The 22,123-nt window shown below is 43.1% G+C and overlaps 1 protein-coding gene across 1 annotated transcript in view; it reads right to left on the reverse strand.

Annotated features, from left to right (window-relative positions):
• LOC120940805 (1,25-dihydroxyvitamin D(3) 24-hydroxylase, mitochondrial-like) overlaps positions 1 to 18,674 on the reverse strand; it is a 47,666-nt gene extending 28,992 nt beyond the window's left edge. The window contains exons 1-3 of the mRNA XM_040353861.1: positions 18,096 to 18,674; positions 17,652 to 17,842; positions 6,231 to 6,324 (exon numbers count right to left, since the gene is read on the reverse strand). Coding sequence (XP_040209795.1) covers positions 6,231 to 6,324; positions 17,652 to 17,842; positions 18,096 to 18,302 — 492 coding nt within the window. The 5' untranslated portion in view covers positions 18,303 to 18,674. The remainder of the gene's footprint in view (positions 1 to 6,230; positions 6,325 to 17,651; positions 17,843 to 18,095) is intronic.
• Positions 18,675 to 22,123: the final 3,449 nt, after the last annotated feature.

Raw genomic sequence — 22,123 nt, forward strand, 5'->3', positions numbered from 1 at the left:
CGGACGATTTCCCCCTGCTCCTTGTTTGCTCTAACCTGGTACACTGGAAGGCACCGGCGCCGCCAGACAAGAACTTACAGCGCTAGAAGATCGCCTCTTGGAGCCCTGCTGTCCATCCTGCTGTCCATTGGACATTATCATGATGTGCCTGCTTTTATTCTACTCAGAGTGAGTGCACTTCTCCTAAAATTAACAACGTGTGATAACACTACTGCGCTGCTTGTTTTCTTTCTTTTGTATTTCTCCTAAAGGTTTTTCTACTCTTCAGCGTGCTGCCTCCTGTTTTGTGTCAGTTACATTTCCCTGTGGTAAAATACCCAGGCTATAGACTCTCCCATTTTTCAAGGAACTAAATTCTCACCAGGAGTCACTTTTCAATTAACTGTTCACTGACTCTTTGCTGCTAATTGTAACTGTGTTCCCATCCCTGGACACATTCCCTTCCACCCTGTTAACAACACAGCTTTGCCTACAGCTGACACTCATAGCGCAACAATCATTATCTTTTTCCTGTTCGAACCTCCATCTTAGCCTCAAATCACACACAGAGTGGTACAGGTTTTGCTCAAGAATATCCCTGTATTTAACACCACCCATCTTTCCCTCAACTCTGACCAGTTTCCCAGTTCCGACTGCTGAAAAACATCCCCACAGCATGATGCTGCCACCACCATGTTTCACTGTGGGTATGGTGTTCTTTGGGTGATGTGATGGCAGAAAAGTAAAATTTTAGTCTCATCAGACCAGAGCACCTTCCTCCAAACATTTTGGGAGTCTCTTTTGCATACTCAAAACATGCTATTTTAATTTTTTTGCTGAAAGTAATGGCTTTCTTCTGGCCACTCTGCCATAAAGCCCAACTCTATGGAGCGTACGGCTTATTGTCGTCCTATGTACAGGTACTCCAGTCTCTGCTGTGGAACTCTGCGGCTCTACTATAGGGTTACCTTAGGTCTCTGTGCTGCCTCTCTGTTTTGGTGTGTTGCCGTCTCTTGGCAGGTTTGCTGCCATGTTCTTTCTATTTGGTTATGATAGATTTGAAGGTGCACCTAGGGATCATCAAAGATTTGGATATTTTTTTATAACCTAACCCTGACTTGTACTTCTCAACAACATTGTCCCTAGTTTGGAACGTTCCTTGGTCTTCATGGCAGTGTTTGGTTAGTGGTTTCTCTTGCTTAGGTGTTGCAGCCTCTGGTGCCTTTCAAAAAGGTGTGTACATGTAATGACAGATCATGTGACACTTAGATTGCACACAGGTGGACATCATTTCACTAATTGTGTGACTTCTGTGTGACTTCTGAAGGTAATTGGTTGCACCAGAGCTTTTTATGGGCTTCATAACAAAGGGGGTGAATACATACGCACATGGCAATTATCATTTTTTTATTTCTGAAAAATAGTTTTATGTATATCTTTTTATAATTTTACTTTACCAGCTTAGACTATTGTGTTCTGATTCATCACATATAATTCAGATTAAAAAACTAACGGCTGTAATGTAAATAGGTAAAAAGCAAAGGGGGGTAAATACTTTTGCAAGGCACTTTATGAAAATGGCCTGGCAGATGTAGAGACCATAGCTGAAAATTCTGAACTTACAGAATTGACTACGCAAATGCCCTCTATTTAGGTCTCCCCAAATACCAAATCACTCGTCTGCAAGTCGTTCAAAATGCGGCCGCGCGATTAGTGACCGGCAAAAAACATGGGAATCAATCTCCCCTTCACTGAGATCCCTTCATTGGTTGCCAGTAAAAGACAGAATCACTTTCAAGGCACTCTGCCTAATGCATAAGTGTATTCAAGGAAACGCCCCCCAATATCTATGTGACAAAATAAAAGCCCACAACTCCAATCGCGTTCTGCGATCCACCAATCAAAACCTTGTGGAGATACCCAAAGCCAGATACAAGTCCAAAGGAGACCGAAGATTTGCTGTCCAAGGACCTCGGCTGTGGAATGCACTACCAACCACCATCCGACAGGAGTCGGACCACTTGGCCTTCAGGAGAAAGATTAAAACCCATCTCTTCTGAGGTCAAGGGGTTTTCCTTGCCCATGAAATGACTACAGCGCCCAGAGGCGATTCAGTTCGCATGTGTTGCTCTTTACAAGTTTCTCACTCACTCACTCACTCACTCACTCACTCACTCACTCACAGAAGGCATATTGAATCACAAAATTACATATTCTACTTATGAGAAAACACCTTTTGGTAAGAAATAATAAAATGTGCAGATATGGAAGGCATAACAGGGCATAACATTTCTACATTTGTTGAAGGTGTATCTGAACATGAAGTAGATTAGTTACATTCAGAATGGGTTACACTAAGTTTCCAGCTCTTTAAAACCAAACACATATTAATTACACACGTTCTGTGGCTGATTAGGGTGGTAATTTAACTCACTTTGTGCCTTATCTGCATTAAATTAGCCTCAGAACCTGTGTAATTCATATGTGTTCGGGTTTAAAGGGATGAGGTGGCAACCCAAGTTACACTCCTTTGTCTCCATGTGTCATCCCTTGTAGTTTCCATGCCTGTTTGATGATCTGGTCGCTGACATACAAACTTGACATTGCAAAATGCGCAGAATTAGAAATAGTAGAATGTTTTTTTGGGCATTGTTTTTGCTAACCAGTCCTTTTTTGGCCTCCTGTAATCTATTTTCTGGAGCAGTTTTACATATATTCTGTTCGTGAATCTCTTTAATTTTTTTGCACTTGTAGCTGACCTTCTTTTAGAAGATATATGAGCAAAACCTATTGGTAACATATACCATAATATTAATTGTAATGCCTCTACAAATTGTTTGTGTGCAAGTTTTTATTTTTTGGGGGGCATTTACCTCAGACTAGGCCTCAGCACAGTTAGATTGTGAAGGATTCCGCTTTGTCTTAAGCTTTCCATCTGTTGACCTGGATGAGTGAGTTTGAGTTTTGGAAATCAGACTTTTAGGAGAAAGGAAAATAAAATTATTAACATAACAAGACGTTAATGCATGTCAAGATTTTTGGCCCAATTAAGGAAACTTTGATATGCTTTCCTCCAAAAAAGGCTCCAAATTGTCAACATCTGGAGGGCATCTCTGTGTTTCATCTTGTTTGGTGAACGTTGACCAAGAAAAGGCATCAGGAATAGGCCATGTCTTTTGGAGGGTATCACTGTGTTGCATCTTATTTGGTGTATGTTGACTTTAAAATGTCATCAATATGAGGCAATGCTACTGGAGGACATTACTGTGTTAAATTTTCCTTGTTGACAGTTGACTTGGGGATTTTTCAGGAATGGATCAGTGTTGCTGGGCTGCATGGAGAACATCATGTGGAGGTTTAAATTCCTAGGGCAAAAAAATAAATAAATAAAACCCCAGCTGTAACATATACAAAGATAAATATATTATTCAGTTTAACATGCAACATTGCAGATGTTATTAAAATTGTTAAAGTTAGTTTAATTCTTTTAGTAGAGCACAGTGCTTCTGGAGGTACACAGGCTTTTGTGGGCTTGTTCTTGTAATTGACATATTTAACAACCAGGTGGAACTCTCATTTAATTTTCACATGCATCAGATTATCACAGGATAGGGCTGTGTTCATACGAATAAGGCTATTCTAGAAAGCTCTATAAAGTAAGTGCATGTGAGGAGACGCAAATAGATTTTACCATTCTAACACAATATAATATAGTTTATCAACTATTAGTAAATCAATTATTGAGATTATTTTAGGTATTTCTGATTCACTTGATAATGATGATGACTGATCAGTTCCCAAATCCCAGCATTACCTACATAGTCCAAAAATAAGGGAATGACTGCCAAGGCCTCAAAATAAATGATATTGTTCTTACTGTGCGCCAGAATATAGTTCTTTAATTTTTTGTCAGTCAGTTACTGTTTTTTTTTTTTTAGGATGATTTGCTAAACAATATGACTGCTTGAACCAAATCCAGCAAAAAATATTATCAGTCAAGTGCAGAAGTGGGTGACCCCCCCCCCCCCAATTACCAGTCCAGTGCAGAAGTGGGTGAGCCCCCCCCCCCAAAAAAAAAAAAAATAATAATAAAACAAATAGGCCATTCTTACTGTGCCCCCTGACATAATAATAAGGTTTTATTTTTTAGTCAGTCATTTGGATTAGTTTAGGCTTTTCTGGTTCACTCGATAAACAAGATGCCCACCTACCTAAATACTAGCACACAATATTGCCAGTCCAGGCCAGAAGCAAGTTAATGACTCAAAAAGAAAAATATGCACTTCTCTCTGTGCCCTAGCAGGATAATGTTTTTTGTATGTATTTTTGTTAGTCAGTTATTCAGTTTAGCTTTTCTTTGTTTACTTACAAAAGAAGATTGCCTCTCACTGACATGTTTCTCTTCCTTCCTGGATGCCGGTTTCACATGAATGAGCTGTTTTTTTCTGCAAAGGGTTGTGATGGGAGGAGGATGTCAGGTAGTCCGACGTCAATGTCAATTCTCAATACAGGCTCAGCGGAAATTGGAGGGTGGGCTGCAGTCAGGTGGCAGCCATAAATCAATAGTGACTTGTTGAAGTTGTTGTGCACAGTAAAAATTTACTGTAGTGACTCGCTATTGGCCCCTTGGGGTGGAACAAGCAGCGCAAAGAGGCAGGAATGAAAATTAAAGGGAACGATAGATACAATTATATAGAAATGACAGACTCCCATTAGGTAATTTTTACCAAATGTTTTGGTCATAAACTCAGGATGTAGCCACTATTTATGAGTGACATGTCTCAACGTCTTAATAACTTTGCTGTCTCTTCACAAAGCAGTACTCCTTGTGGTGTATTTATAAAAAAGCAAGTTGCAGAGCTAATCATCCTGAAACACTGCACATGCATTTGTTTTGTGCAAATACCTGCAAAAATCGAATGTTATTTTCTCTTAGGATAGGATGTTCTAGATTCATAAGAATAGCATGAATCAGGAAAATACCTCAATATGGCCACTATATAGAGCTGTCGATCATAGTAAAACATTATTTATTTCCTTTGATCACCAGGTCCATCTAGTGGCCATAAAGCAGTATATTCCTGATTCACTTTATTTTTTTTTAAATCAATCAGAGCAGACAATTTTAAGACAGCTGGCCAGATTGAGCTGATGATCATACTAAACAAGTATTTATTTCCTGTGATCACAGCTTCAACTAGTGGCTATAATGTGGCATTTTTCTGATTCATGATATACTTATGAATAAAGAGCATATGACTTGAGAAAATAGCCTGGTAAGATAAAAAGTTTGCTGAGAATTCACACAGAATGAATATGCATGAAATTTCACAGAAAGAAACGCTCTGTAATCTTTTATAAATACACCCTCTAGTACTTTCGGAACAAAAATATGAAGCGAGAAGAGCTGAATGTAATTGGTTTGCCTGCAAGAAAATGTACACTCTGTGTTCCAGCGATGGAAATATGAGTAGATGGGAAGTGAAACACACCTTACACCCACAACACTTTCCTCAGTGTCTAACCGAACTATAGGTATGCTGGTAAATAAAGGCCCCTTTAACACAGGATGGACTCCGTTCTGATCAGCAAGGAATCTACTCACAGATGGCCTGATGTTTAGAGCAGAGCAGGCAGATGACACATCCTTATCTGCTCAGTTTATGCAGAACAGAAATGGACAGAGCCCGTTCTGCTCTATGGGCAGCCATTTGTACATGGTCTCTGCTGTCAGTTCACACCTGACTACCTCATATCCGATCTGCCTACAGAGAAGAGGATGAATCCCCTTCCATTTGTTTTTAGCAGACTGGCCCAGATTGAAGGTATGTGGGTGTAAACGGACAAAGGTCTGTTTACAACCGTAGCCCATAAGGGTGAATGAACCGGCAGATCAGGTCAGCCTGAAAAACGAACAGGTGGACCTGATCGGAATGGTCGTATGAATGGGGTTAAAGTCTCAGATATGGCTTTATGTTGTTCACACATGAAATGAGTTTAATCCTCACCTACTCATTTTAAATGCCTTCAAATCAAGGAATGGGTGAATTTTTGATTAAAGGTTACCTGACCTCTTTCTCACGCTTTACCAGATACAGGCCAGTGGCACTAAATAGTAATCATGTATTTACTATGATTTTTAACCTAATAGCAAAACCATAATTTTAGGTTTTCTATGACCTTTTGGAAAATAATAACAATGCCAGCGTTTTTCTCTATAGTGTCTACATATTTTAGTAAAAGTCATTCACCTCATTAATCTTCACATCCATTTTTGCTATTTCTTTAGGTCTCATGAGGTGACCTTGCACAGTTTTTCTCATGTTATGCCATTCTTCTCCTTCACTGTAAAATAAAACATATATATACACATATCATACACATAGCTCGTCTGCAAATTGAACACATGGTATCAAACATGTAATATTATTTCTGCAGGCATCAGCTTATTTTTTTAAAGAAAACACCACTTACGATGAAAACCATTGCAGTTTCTGTACACAACATTTAATTGTCCAAAGAGGAGTGGGATGATGGTGCCATATACCCAGATTTTTTGACTGTTCTGGATTTGGCCACACATCTACTATAGTTGTTCAAAGGCCGTTTGGCTGTGCTAGAAATCTTTAAAAACTCCTTAAGTGTTCCTTATTGTGGTGCATAGATACATTTGAAGATGTAGTTCACCTTGTAAAGAGATTGTGCAGTTTTCCTGGATCACTGGGCGCAGGATCATCAGACGGATTTTTGAAAACAGAAAAATGGAACAAAGTCACAAACTTGGAGTGTGCAATCCCTAGTGTTGAATAGGTCTCTGCAGATAATCCCCTCAATGAGGCTGTAAATAGACATGTGCATTCGTTTTCGTCCGAATGCATTTTCGTCCAATTTTCAGGTATTTTCGTTATCGTTTTAACAAACGATAACGAAAGCACAGATAATGAAAACCGAAAGATCCAACATAAACAGATGCTTTATTTTCATTTTCGTTGCGGTCGAATGTGCCTAACCTTAACTCTATTAGTCCAATATTATTCTACATAAAGAGAAAAGATTCGACATAGAGAGAAAAGATTCAACATTATAGAGACATGAAGAAGAGTTAACATAGGGAGAAAAGATTCGACATAGAGAGACATGAAGATTCGACATAGAGAGACATGAAGATTCGACGAAGTAGCTAAAAACATACGATCGCAGCAAGCGGACATTTATGGTGAAATGCTCTGCCCATAGGCTATAGAAGAATTCTAATGTTGGTTGACTAGTAATAATAATTAGAAAATAAAATTATTATTAGTCATACAACATTAGAATTCTTCTATAGCTTGTAGGTGGTACTTTCAGTACAGTTTCGTTGCTCCGTCAAATCTTTTTTTTTTTTTTAAGATCCTGTCGAATCTTTTTTTTTTTTTTCTTAGAATATTCGACAGACACCATAAGCCTTCAATGACAGATTCAACCTTAATTCATTTGGATTTTCAGACGAATGCATTTTTTTAACGAAAAACTAAATAAATAAAAACGAATTTCGGGAGTAACTAAATAAATGTATTTTTCGGACGAAAACGAAATTCCGAAACACAATATTTCAGTGTGCACCTGTCTAGCTGTAAATCCCAGTATTATAAATTAAAGTGATAGCCACACCTTTGCAGCTATGTAGAGTACAATGTATTTCATCACCACATATGCAATTGTGTTTATGTTTTTAATATAGGTAGTTCATATATTTGTACACAGCTTATAAAGCATTGTGTGAAGGATATTACGCTTAGGATTTCTGTTTGTGAAAAACTAAGTTTAAGGAAGTAATGTGACATCCATTTTGATTAGAATTGAATTTGAATTTCCAACCAAAAGCTCCCATCGAACATTTGTTGTCAGAAATTCTGAGCGTGTGTACATGGCATTAGAATGCACCACTCGCGCAGCCATGCCACGGCGTGATCTGTCACTGGCTGTGTCTTCACCGGACATAGCTTATGACTAAACACTATACTGGCCTGCTGCCAGAATAAGGTGATCGCTATGACCAATCACAGCAGATCGCAATTACAAGTGTAAACAATGGATGCCTTCTTTTCATGCCATTCATTGTATGCAAATGTGTTGCTAGCTATAATTGATCACAGTGATCACATAGTACAGACAGAGTCAATCACAGACCATCTGTATCATGTGATTAACTTTGGCAGATCGCAGCTAATCACAACAAAGGACACTAAATGAATCACTAAAAATGGTTGCTTATACCAATGAAATAGTATGCTGTTACTATAGTAACACTGTATTGCTCTGGTCACAGTGTGTTAAAAAAAAAAAAAAAAAAAAAAAATCTAAAAAAAAAAAAAATCTTAAAAAAAAAAAATTGTAACCAGTCATGTTGTATTTTTTTTCTAATTTCTTAATTTTCCCGCAAAAATGTGACAAAAAATTACAACTCATCATCCCTTTTACTAAATGCCTTGAACTGTCTACTTTCCAAACAGGGATCATTTGAGGAATTTTTGTACTGTCCTTTTCATGCCTCAAGAAATGAGATTGGCCATCAGTATATCAGAATTAATACATTTTCAGATATATATGTACCATAGTTTGTGTACTCTAAAAAAATCCGTAGCAGAATACATATAGACCTAATCTTATGAAAACATTTTATTTATTTGCAAAATTTTATAACAGAAGCATAGAAAAACGCAATTAAAAAAAAAAAAAAAATTGGTCTTTGGTTATTTAGCAAAAAATAAAAGACCTGGTGGTGATTACATATCACCAAAAGAAAGCTCTATATGTGTGAACAAAGTGATAAAAATGTCTTATGGGTACAGTGTTGCTTAAATGCGCAATTGTCATTCAAAGTGTGGCAGCGCTGAAAGCAGAAAATTGGTTTGAGCATAAAGGGGGTAAAAGTTCCCAGTATTGAAGGTTAAAAAGACTGTTGAGGCTCTGAACTGTAAACACAGGGGAAGTACAAAAGACTATGTAGCCCACTGCACTGCAATCCATAGTAGTTTAGAACAATATAGCATAGAACAAAGCTGTATAACAACTGCTCTTAGACTGTCAGCTACCCATAAACGACTTCAACTACACAAACAAATTGCTTCTGGGAACCCATCTGTGTATTGTGGAGGGGTTGACACATAACAAAGCTACTATTATTGGCCCTTTTAAGCCCACAGACATAAGTTCAAAGACCATGAAGTTCATTATTACACTTCTGGTTCTGCATTAGTTCATAGAGTCCAGAAACCTTGAACACCTAGGCTTTGCTGCAATCTTAAACCTAGGTTCACATTGGTGTGATTTGGCATGGATTTGACATGGACGGATGTTGGTGTGCAGCTAATTTTTCTCACTTGGTTCACCCTAATTAGAGCTAAGGATTGCTACACATTATGGGGCAGATCCACATACAATTAGATGTATTAGATTAGTATGTCAGATACACTACGCCGCTGTAACTTACTTTTGGCAGCTTTGAATCCACAAAGAATTTGCGCCGTAAGTTACGGTGGCGTAGTGTATCTCTCGCGGCGTCTAATTCAAATCGGCAAGTAGGGGGGCGTGTTTCATTTAAATGAAGCGCGTCCCCACACCGAACGAACTGCGCATGCGCTGTCCCTAAATTTTCCGCGGTGCATTGCGCGAAATGACGTCGCAAGGACGTCATTGTTTTGACTTGGACGTAAATTACGTCCATCCCGCGATTCACGGACGACTTATGCAAACGAAAAAAAAAATTCTAATTAAACGCGGGAACGACGGCCATACTTAACATAGCAGGTCTAACTATACGCCACGAAACAGCAGCTTTAACTATACGCCGGAAAAAGCCGACTAGAGACGACGTAAAAGAATGTGACGGCCGCTCGTACGTTCGTGGATCGTCGGAAATAGCTTATTTGCATACTCGACGCGGAAAATGGCAGGAACGCCACCCAGTGGACGCCAAAGAATTGCATCTTAGATCCGAAGGCGTACAAAGACGTACGCCTGTCGGATCTAACCCAGATGCCGCCGTATCTTGTTTTGAGGATTCAAAACAACGATACGACGCGGGAAATTTGAAAGTACGCCGGCGTATCAGTAGATATCAGTATATACGCCGGGGTACTCTCTCTGTGGATCTGCCCCTATAGCTGCACGATGCTAGCCAAAATGAGAATCACAATATTTTTGCTTAGAATAAAGATCACGATTCTCTTGCGATTCTCGCCGCATAAAATCTTTCACATTATACAAAAAAATTCACTAATGTCATTTTTCCCTCAAAAAAATGCATTTGAAAGACAGCTGCGCAAAAGCATTGTGACATAAAATATTGCAACAACCACCATTTTATTCTCTAGGGTCTATACAGTGGAACCTCGGAATACTAGTATAATCTGTTCCAGGAGAATGCTCGTAATATCAAAGCGAGTTTCCCCATTGAAGTCAATGGAAACTAAAATAATTTGTCCCGCATTGACTTCAATGGCATGCAATACCGCATGCGGTCAGAGGCGGGAAGGGGGCTGAAGATGCTTCAGAAACTGCCGGAAAGGCCCGAGGACACTTCGTCTGACGTCGGCAAACCTCGGAAAGACCCCGTTTACGAGCCTTTCCGAGGTTTTCAGAGGTCAGCCAAGCCGATTGGTTCCGTTTGGCTCCGATGCCCCCCCAACTCAGGCCAAATGCGGTACTGCAGGCCACATTACCTTGAATTCTGCTTGTTTTGCGAGACAACACTCGCAAACCGAGTCAGAATTTATTTTAAAAAGTTGCTCGTCTTTCAAAACGCTTGTTAACTGCGTTACTCGTAAACCAAGGTTCCACTGTGTATATATATATATATATATATATATATATATATATATATATATATATATAATGTTTGGGGGTGCTAAGAAATTTTCTAGCAAAAAAATAGGATTTTTTGTACTCACCGTAAAATCCTTTTCTCTTGGATGGACACAGCCTTCTCAAGTCTTGACATATGGGTTATGTTCCTGTTCATAGGAGAGGGCTAGGCAGAACATGTTAGATATTTAAATACATGTTCCTTTAACAGAGTTGAACAGCCCCGCTGTCCCTCCAGACACAACCCTCCGCCCTGCAGACAGCAGCTCAGTTTGTAACAAGCAGTACAAACCTAAAAAAAGGGGTGGGTGCTGTGTCCGTCCATGGACGACAGAGAAAAGGATTTTACAGTGAGTACAAAAAATCCTATTTTCTCTTTTCGTCCATTAACAGACACAGCCTTCTCAAGTCTTGACATATGGGACGTCCCAAAAAAGTTTAAAAAAAACGAGGGGTGGGAACAGTATAAAATTTTTTTTTACTTCACCCCAAACAGGCAGAGCTCCTCAACGGAGGAGTTGCAGCCTTTAAACAGTGGCCTGCAAAACCTTGCAGCCAAAGGAAACATCTGAAGATGCACTCACATCAACCTTGCAAAAATTTGGAGAAAGTGTGCACTGACGACCAAGTCACCGCTTTGCACACCTGTGAGACAAACACTTGATGTCGGAAAGCCCAGGAAGCACCAATTGCCCTGGTTGAATGTGCCGTGAACGGAAGGGGGGGCGCCCACCCCTTAAGAGCATAGGCCTGTATGTAGGTCTGACTGATCCACCGAGAAATGGTGGCCGACGAGACCACCAAGCCTTTTTGTGGATCAGACACCGACACAAACAGCGAGTCAGACCTCCGAAATGGAGCCGTAGCAGACAGGTACACCTGCAAGGCAAGTACCACGTCTAAAGTATGGAGAGAAGCCTCTTTGGGATGCGACGGCCGAGGACAGAAGGATAGAAGCACAATGTCCTCATTTATGTGGAAGGCCAAAACTACCTTCAGAAGGAAGGAAGGCTGTGGGCGTAGCATCACTTTATCCTTATGGAGGACCAAGTATGGTGACTTGCAAGACAAGGCCGCCAATCCCGAAACACGTCTGACAGAGGTAATGGCCACTAAAAAGGCCACCTTCTGAGATAGTGTCAAGAGAGCAATCTCTCTGATATTCTCAAAGGGAGGTTCCTGAAGAACCGAGAGCACCAGATTCAAATACCATGGAGGAAGATGTGGTCTAATAGGGGGAAGCACATGACAAACCCCCTGCACAAAGGTACCCACCAGGGAATAGGCCGCCAAAGGCCGTTGAAAGAACACAGCCAAGGCTGAAATCTGTCCCTTAATGGTGCTTAAGGCAAGTTTCTGATCTACTCCACGCTGTAAAAACAGCAGGACCCTGGAAACCGAAAACGTCCGTGGACGCCACCTCATCTCTTCGCACACAGAGATGTAGGCATTCCAGGTGCAATGGTAGATCTTCCTGGAAGAAGACTTTCGTGCCCTCAGCATGGTTGAGATGCCTGAGTCTGAAAGACCTCGATCCCTTAGTACCTGGCTTTCAATAGCCATGCCGTTAAAGCCAGCGACTGTAAAGCAGGATGAAGTATGGGACCTTGAGACAGAATGTCCTTCCCTATTGGCAGCCGCCAGGGTGCATCCACCACCAGGCGCACCAAGGACGCCAGGGCCAATCTGGAGCGATTAGAATCACCGGGATCCCCTCTGTGTCCACTCTGCGGAGCAGACGGGCCACCAACGCTTCTGACGCATCTGCCCAGGGATCTCTGGACCTGTCTACGAATTTCGACACCTTGCGATTGAGGCGAGAAGCCAGGAGATCCACATCCGCGACTTAGGTAGTCCCCCTGCCAGTTTTTTACGCCCAGAATGTAGACGCCGACAGAGCCGACACGTTAGTTTCCGCCCACCGCAAGATGTGAGTGACCTCGGACACTCCAGCCGAGCTCTGTGTTCCCCCCTGATGGTTGACATAAGCCACCGTTGTGGCGTTATCTGACTGGATCCTGATTGGGCGTCATTGTAGGCCTCCTTGACCACGAGGAGAGACACAGCCTGATCGCCCAAAGTTCCAGGACATTGATCGGCAGACAGGATTCGTCCAGAGTCCAGCGACCCTGGGCCTACTGGACCCCCCAGACACCCCCCCCCAACCTGTGAGGCTGGCATCTGTCATAATCACCATCCACTGGAAAGGGAGGAACGACTTCCCGGACTGAAGAGTCGGGGATCTCAGCCACCAACTCAGAGAGACTCTGACCAGGTGACTTACCTGAATTTGACGATCCAGAGACAACAGAGATTTGTTCCACTTGGACAGGATCTCCCTCTGCAATACTCGAGTGTGGAATTGGGCATACGGTACCGACTCGAAGGAGGCTGCCATGAGGCCAAGGACTTGCATGCAAAAATGGAGAGACGACTATTTGCGGGATGCCAACAACTTCACCGCAGACTGGAGAGTCTGCAGTTTTTCCAAGGGAAGGAAGACTCTCACCAAATGCTGATTCGGTATCAGGACAGACTTCTGGACGTTTAACACCCAACCAAATTCTCGGAGGGTCTGACTGGCTATAGACACATCTACCTCTAATTCTGAGCCAGAAGCTGCTCTCAGAAGAAGATTGTTTAAGTAGCCCACAATAGCAATTCCTCACTGTCTCAACAAAGCTAGAATCGGGGCGAGCACCTTGGTGAATACTCTTGGTGCTAATGCTAGGCGAAAGGGAAGACCCACAAACTGATAGTGGTCTTTGCCGATTGCAAAGCGTAGAAACCTCTGGTGTCCTGCCGCAAATTGGGACATGCAAGTATGCGTCAAGTCTTGCACTGCGCCCAATAGGGCAGACCAACAAGCCAGAAGGAGAGGGAGATTTGAGGGAAAGAATCTGTTTGGCGGACAGGAAAGAAACTCGATCTTGTACCCCTAAGTGACCATCTCGCAGACCCACTGGTCGAAGAGCAGGGAGGTCCACTGAGCTGTGAACCTGCGGAGCTGTCCCCCCACCCATGTGTCGGGCGGGGGCAAAACTTCAAGCAGTGGCAGGTTTGGTTGCCGGCTTGTTCGGCTTACGCACCCAGGGGCGCTTCTGTCTCCCAGCTGAGCCTTTGTCAGCTTGGGAGGGTCTACCCAGGGTCCTGACTGAAAAAAATACCACTTCTGCTTGGGAAAGGAAGGTCCCGGCTTACAGTGCGGCTCCTTCCCCTTGGTGGACTGAGGGAGAAGAGTGCTCTTACCCCCAATGACATCCTTAATAATGTCGTCCAGTGAGGTACTAAAAAGCCTCCCACCTTTGAAGGGCAAGTCTGCCAGGGCTTTTTTGGAAGCCTGTTTAGCAGACCAGCATTTCAGCCAAATTACGTGGCGTAATATCACCGCCAATACAGAGGCCCTGGAGATCAAGGGGGCTGCATCCAGAGTGGGATCACAGACATACACAAGGCCCGGTACCAACTGATCGCCCAGTCTTACACACTCTGGAGGGAGCTGATGCTCCTCCACAGTCGGGTGCAATATCTTTGCCCATTCAGTGAGAGTCTGAGACACCAAAATTGCAGCCAAAATAGGTCGCAACGCAGACCCCAGAATGGTAAACATAGAGCGGTTCTCCGCCTCGGAGCTCCTATCAGTATGGTCCTTAAACGCAGGGGTCCCCTCCACAGTAAAAGTGGTTAATTTATTCAACTGAGCGACCGGGGGGGTCAACCACCGGAGGAGAAGCCCATTTTTTCAAAAGGCTTTCCTCAAACGGATAACAGATCGCCATGCGCTGAGGGACCACAAAGGACTTCTGTGGCTTTTCCCATTCCTTATCTATGAACTTATCAAAGAAAGATACAAGAGACTGACCCCTCTGTGGACGCCTCAGCTGCACCTTCCAGCTTAAGAGAGTCCCTTACAGCATTGATAAGCACACTGACAAGTGCCCTGTTTTGCACTGACCCGGACGAGGGGTCCCCCTTTACAAGGAAGGTCCTGGTCCACATCTTCTGAAAACCCAGAACTGGGGTCCTGTGCCGCAGGCAGCTAGGCCCAGGTCTGAGTCGGAGCATTCCCCGGGAGGTGGCGAGGGGAGGGGGCACTTTTTAACCCCCTTATGCCTGCACGCTGCTTCCACCCTGGCAACAAAATATTCCAGGACTGCCGACAAAGTATCAATGGGAACCGCAGGCGCAGGGGCACCGGCTGCTGCCTCTGGCATGTTTGGGGAAGAAGAACCAGATACTGACTCCATGGTACACCACTGACAGCTCTCAGGGACCAATTTAAAAGAACTGAAAAGTCCACCCTCCTTGCTGCACTGACCGGGGGGGGGGGTTACCCAGGGGACTCATCAGCCAGCAAGAGACCGCTCAGCGCCGCTGCCCACCTTCTTTACACAACGAGTGTGAGGAAAAAACTGTAAGGAGAATTGTGCTGCGCGCCGTTCAGGAAGCCAGCACTAGAGGCCAAAACCCCACAACAAAATGGCCACCAGACACCTCAGAGAAAAAAGGGCACAACTACAAGAAAATGTCCGCCCTCAATATTGACCTGCGCCACAGCGCGGCCACAGCAAAATGGCCGCCAATGGGAAAATACAATAGAAAGCAGCAGGCATACTAACAGTGGCGTTGGCGCCGCCAAAATTTCACCGGAGAACCGCGATGTGGACGAGAAGGCCGAGGCAGGGCTTCCCCAGAGGCAGAACACCCCCACACAGAAAAATGGGCCCCGACACCCCACAGTCCCCCACTGGCACCCGGAGTCCCCCCACAGGCCTGCCCCGGTCGCAGCGAGCCCGCTAGAGCAGAAGGGGAAATGTGACAGAGAGCAGGGAAAGGGAGGATAGGAGAACCCCCTAATCTCATAAATGCCCAGCTGTTCCATCCAGCCGAGGCAGGAGGAACTGTACTTACCTGTCAATGCGAGGACCCGCTGGTGCGTCCCTGACAGATCTACAACTGAGTAGTATGGAGTAGCTATCGGCCTGGTCCACTGTGAGTGAGACAGCAAGCAGCCCAGTCATATGTGGACCCCGGAGCAAAAAGCCAACCGGCCACCCATGGAGCCATGGGTATGTAGTAGCCAAACCAGCACATAGCTAAGGCCTGCTCACGCTCTATGGCCGGACTGGGGAGACTACAAGGACCTATATTTTACAGCCTGTCACCCAGCTGGCAGTTGATAGAAGAATCACAAAAATAAAATAAAATTAAACATTTCCTCAGGACTCTGGGCCCAAAGGGAGCCACGTCCTTCTCCTCTGAGCTGCTGTCTGCAGGGCGGAGGGTTATGTCCAGAGGGACCACCCCCTGGGCAGGGCTGTTCAACTCTGTTAAAGTAACATGTATTTAAATATCTAACATGTTCTGCCTAGTCCTCTCCTATGAACAGGAACATAACCCATATGTCAAGACTTGAGAAGGCTGTGTCCGTCCATGCAAATTATTTTAACTTAAAACCAACAAATGACAGAAAAAGGTTTATAGGCAGATTCACAAAGACTTACGACGGCGTATCAGTAGATACGCCGTCGTAAGTCCGAATCCGCGCCGTTGTATCTTAAAGCGTATGCTCAAATTGAGATACGCTTCTCTGTTGCTAAGATACAACTGGCGTAAGTCTCCTACGCCGTCGTATCTTAGCTGCATATTTACGCTGGCCGCTAGGGGCGTGTACGTCGATTCACGCCGAGAATATGCAAATGATCAAGATACGCCTATTCACGAACGTACGCACGCCCGTCACATGTAAGACACACCGTTTATGTAAGGCGTTTTCAGGCGTAAAGATAAACCACCAAAAAGATGGCGCAGCCAATGTTAAGTATGGACGTCGGGGCAGCCATCGAATTTCATGTCGTTTACGTAAGTCGATTCAGAATGGGGCTGGGCGTAGGTTACGTTCACGTCGAAAGCATTGACTATTTGCGACGTGATTTTGAGCATGCGCACTGGGATACGTTCACGGACGGCGCATGCGCCGTTCGTTAGGCGCGTCATTTACGTGAGGTCACAATTCATTAGCATACAACATGCCCACTACAGCCTACTTTGAATTACGCATGCTTACGCCGGCCCATTTACACTATGCCGCCGTAACTTAGGACGCAAGTTCTTTGTGAATACTGTACTTGCCTCTCTAACTTACGGCGGCGTAGCGTATATGAGATGCGCTACACCCGCTTAAAGATAGGTAAGTCTACCTGAATCTGGCTATTAGTGTTTAAGTGGTTAAACTTTCCTCATTTACACACCAAAGTCTATATTTCTTTGATGTAAAGGACAAATTGTTACAATGTTTAGACTTAACATTCCACTGCTAAAGAATGTTGTGATACTTGGCAGACTGCCCAGGTTTTTTCTTATTTTCTTTTGAATGCTGTTGGCTTCAGCAGAGCAGAGAGAATTCTCTGCATAGAAAGATCGGGAAATACTTTGTCAAGATCGCAACGGGGGAAAAAAATCGCAAAAACGATTCTTGACGATTAATCGTGCAGCTCTACTATACACGAATAAAATTTGCCTAACTTTCACTTTAATAAATCATTGACAGAGCATGTATGTTGGCAGGGAGTGTTGAGCAGTGAAGATGGGGGCTTAGCCTCGCAGCCATAATTTTTAGAATGGATTTGATTACAGCATACATAATACTCTTAGCATACGTTTGGTTTGATACATCACTGTGTAACTGAAATAGCTGATATTTAGTATAAAGTATGTTTAAGTAGTGTATATAGTACAGTATATGCAAATTAAGTTTCAAAGTGTGCTTTGACATAAAAAAACATCTCTACATGATGCAATCCCACACTAAAACAATGAGCACTTACAGTGTAAGCAGACCATACTCTTCTCCTCTATATTCTCTGTACATTTTCCAAGGTTTAATCTCCATTCTCTTTGGATACATTGTTTCTTTTCTTAGAAGGGTTTCTAGTAAATCTGGGTCTCCAATTTGCACTGACTTAAAAATTCCAAGATTCATCTTGAAAATACCTCCAAACTGTTGATGATATTTTAACTAAAGAGAAACAGAAAAGTAATCTCCAGATTCAAATAATGACATTACTAATATTTATAGCATAAAACAGGAAATCTAACATTATGAAAAGTACTATGCTATTTTGATGTGTGATGATGATGATGGCGATGACGATGAATAGTAGTAGCAGTAGTAACAGAAGTAGTAGAATTGGTGATAGCAATATAAGAAAATAACATCATATTTTAGTTACAGCAGAAGTAGAGTTAGGTATAAGAGCAAACATACTTACCATAATTTCATGTTGATTTTGTAACCCTCCATTCCAAAGAATATTAAGGAAACTTCCAATGCCAGGCAGGTCAACAGGACCTGGGATATTACAAAAAGGCACAAGTCTTTTTGCTAAGCCAACACATTTGGTTGGTGTGTGAAAAAACGCCTTGTGTATTAAAATCTCAGGCATAGTAAGAGGCAACAGAAATGAAAAAGTCTTCATTGCAAGTGTATATACTCAACAAGCTTAATTACAATAATCGATGTAGAGTGCTGAATTTTCTAAGAGAAAAAATGTGCTAGAGAAAAGTGTATGGGAGAACAAGATAATCTTGTCTATATATGGGGCAGTTCAAAAAAGGGCATACAGTACTCTTGGATATCATTGGCTTAAAGTTTCAAGGGGATGAGCTTTAAAGTGTTTGAAAAAAACAGAATGTTTACACCAATAAAGTAAGACCGAGTTTGTTCTTCACTAGTTGAAAAGATGGACCAGTTCAATAGTCTAATGTTCAAGTACACTACATCAAGTGCACTTCTTAAAGTTCATGCACCTTCCTGCAGTAGCAAAGCCTAGCTAACAAAGCCAAGCCAAACAAGAAACCTATTTACCAAACAGTGTTGAAAACAATAGTATTTGATTTGGGAAAATATAATACCTACAATCAGCTTTGTATATTTATCTATAACAGACCAATATCAAAACGATTTAAACAGTATTATAAATCTGTGTTAAGTTATAATAATAGCTTGCAGTGTTTAAGAAATGTTACCACACATTGTATTCATTTTTTTTTTCAATCTTCCTGGACTATATTTGGGAAGGACAACATACTAGGCCAGATTCATCAAGAGATACGACGGCGGATCTCCTGATCCGCCGTCGTATCTGTGAGAGCCGACGGTCGGATCTGTGAGATCCCACGGTCGGAGCTATGCGACTGATTCATAAGAATCAGTTCCGCATAGATCTCCCTTAAATCCGACTGGTGTAAGTGACTTACACCAGTCGAATCTTAGGCTGTAATCTCCCGCCGGCCGCTAGGTGTCGTCGCTTTTTTTTAAACGTTGCATATGCAAATGAGGAGAACCGCCGATTCACGACCGTACGCCCGCCCATCGCTCTTTTTCAACGTCATTTGCGTTCGGCTTTTTCCGGCGGAGAGCTACCCCTGCTAATATGAGGGGTAGCTAATGTTAAGTATGGCCGACGTTCCCGCGCCGAGTTTTAATTTTTTTACGTTGTTTACGTAAGTACGTCGGGAATACGGATGGCCGTAACTAACCTAGCCGCCGAAAACAATGATGTCCTAGCGACGTCATTTGGAGCATGCGCACTGGGTTTTTTCGCCGGCGGCGCATGCGCAGTTAAATCGGCGTGGGAACGTGCCTGATTTAAATTGTACACTCCCCCTAGCCGCGGAATTTGCATTCCGCCGGGGGGAGTTAGGATCCGACGGTGCAATTTGCGAGGTAAGTGCTTTATGAATCATGCACTAGCCTCGCTAAATTGCACCGGCGGATCGTAAAACAGGTAGATCTGGCGGATCTAAAGATCCGCTGAGCTACATGAATCTGGCCCACTGTATTTATTGGCGTATAACACTCACTTTTTTACCCTGAAAATAGAGGGTAAACTGTGCCTGTGTGTTATACACAGGGGGCTGTGGAAAGTTATTTTCCTGAAACTTCCCTCTTAGGCCCCATACTCACGACCAAACATGTTTGCTGAAAGTGGGCCGCGGACCAGTTTCAGCATACATGTTTGGTCGTGTGTAGTTACGAGCGTACAGAATTTCGCCGTACATTTGCCCGCCGGGCCGTTTTTCAGCAGACATTTATTTCCAAACTTGTTTTAAAACCGTCCGCTCAAATCCTGTCCGAACGTACATGTTTGGTGGTGAGTACACAAAACCAACGTACAAAAACCCCGCGCATGCTCAGACTAAATGAGGCCACGGGAGCGCTCGTTCAGGTAAAACTCACGTTTGTTTGGGATATGGCACATTCGTCAATAGAAAGATTAATTCTAGCAATAGAACACTGAAGCAAAACACACAATAACCAACGCTTGATGCCGTCGTTTTATTCATTCTTCTCTTGCTCTAACTAATCAGTTATTTAGCTCATGTTATTTCAACTGAGTTGTTCCATACTGAAAAGTGACATTTGTTCGCTGTGATGTAGTAAGATTTTTGCAAACTTTTATTGGCCCGACGTATCATATTTTTATTGGTCCTCCACATTTCAAATTTTTTGCTTTTAATGTTTAATGGTTATCTTTCCCACTTTCTTTAGGTGTTTATAGTTATGTCACCATTTAGAATATTTTAATAGCAAATAGTTTTGATTTAGCTTTTGTTTGTATATTTAACAGGAATTTTTTGAAGGTTGTTTAAATTGTCTACCATGTTGGCACACCAAATGACCCCCCCCCCCCCATGTGTTAGTGAATATTTTAGATTAAACATTTTATTTGTTTGTAATGTTTGATGCCTAAAATAATACCCACAGTATTACAAACAATAGGCACGTTTTTCAAATCAACAAAAAGGCTTTTATTTGAGCAAATTATAAAAAGGATCAAAAACAGAATGGCAGCACTTGAACAGCTAGCAACATACATGCAAACTTGCATTTGAAACATGGTGAAGGATAAACTAGCCAACCTCAGGAAGCACACAAAATAAAATCTGAAGCAGCAGCACATAACCAAAGGAACCCAAGCTGTGGTAGTCCAAACAAGATGCCATTTGTGGGGGATCAAATGGAAGGCAGGGCATCAACGTCTCCTCTTCCTTGCAACCTTCCTTCCAGGCTGCCTTCCAGCGGGTCTTCCCTGGGCCCTTGCAGGTGGGGATGATGTGGCAGCAGGAGAATGGTGTTCAGCAAGCCGGGCCGGGTCACATAGCCCAGTGTCTGGGGTCAGCAGCTCCCTCTGCATCCACCAAAGGGCCTGGTTGATGATGCCCTTGGCCAATTGCCTCTGCTCCTCCGTGCCTTTATTGAGGTCATGTGCCACGGAGGCACTGTAGGCCTCAGTGGGGTTGAGGGGGGCCCTCATGATGGCACTCGCCTCCTGAATCATTTTCAGGCTGGCTTCCTCTACTGCCCCCAATTTCTTCTTACGGCCTGGTGGCCTAATATAAAGGGGAGGAGCCTGGCTGGTGGTGCTTGTCCTGGGGAGCTGCTGAACGCCACTGGGCCCGGCCTCCTCCTGGCTGCCACTGACCCCTTCGTCCTGGCTGACAGTGAGGAGAGGATCTGCCACCTCCTGGCTGGTCTCTTCTTCCTGTGTAAAAAAAAGGGACATGTTGTAATATATTTAGGAATATACTCACTCACATTTTCATGCTTGAATCTTATTTTTTGCCTTGAATTTAAACTTGAAAACAGACTCACCCTCTGACCCCTGCAGTTGTCATCCCTGACACCTATTTGTTTGCCCACGATTTTAGATTTTTACTTCCCAGCTTGTATTTTATTAACCAATATCAAGTCAAGAATCAAACAATAATTAAGATTATTACATAAATAGTTATGAAACTACTATACCTCATCATCGTAGAGGCGCAGATCTGCCTCTCTGTCAGCCAGGCCCTCTTCATCTGACTCTGCAGGGCTGTGGTGATCTGGGGAAGTCCCGCTGGGAGGTAGCGTGGAGGAAAGGTTGGGATTCAGACTTGACATTGATGCCCTGCCTTCCAGTTGATCCCGCAAAAATGACATCTGGTTGTAATACCACAGCTTGGGTTCCTTTGGTGGTCTTGCTGCTGCTCCAGATCTTAGCTGCTTTTGGTGAGCTTTGTACGCTCTCCTATATGTGCCCCTGAGGTTGGCAAGTTTATCCTTCACCATGTTGGCACTGCATTCTGGCACCCATGTCCTCATGTATGCTGCTAGCTGTTCAAGTGCTGCCGCTCGTATGTCCTTGTTATGATAATGGTCCTGCTTTGAATCCCACAGGATGGGCATTTCCCTAAATTTATCCAGCAAATGCTGGATAATGTCTTGGCTCTGCAGGAGATCCATTGTGAAGTTATG

The sequence above is a fragment of the Rana temporaria genome, chromosome 5 (genome assembly GCF_905171775.1).
Source record: "Rana temporaria chromosome 5, aRanTem1.1, whole genome shotgun sequence".
Classification (NCBI taxonomy): Eukaryota; Metazoa; Chordata; class Amphibia; order Anura; family Ranidae; genus Rana; species Rana temporaria.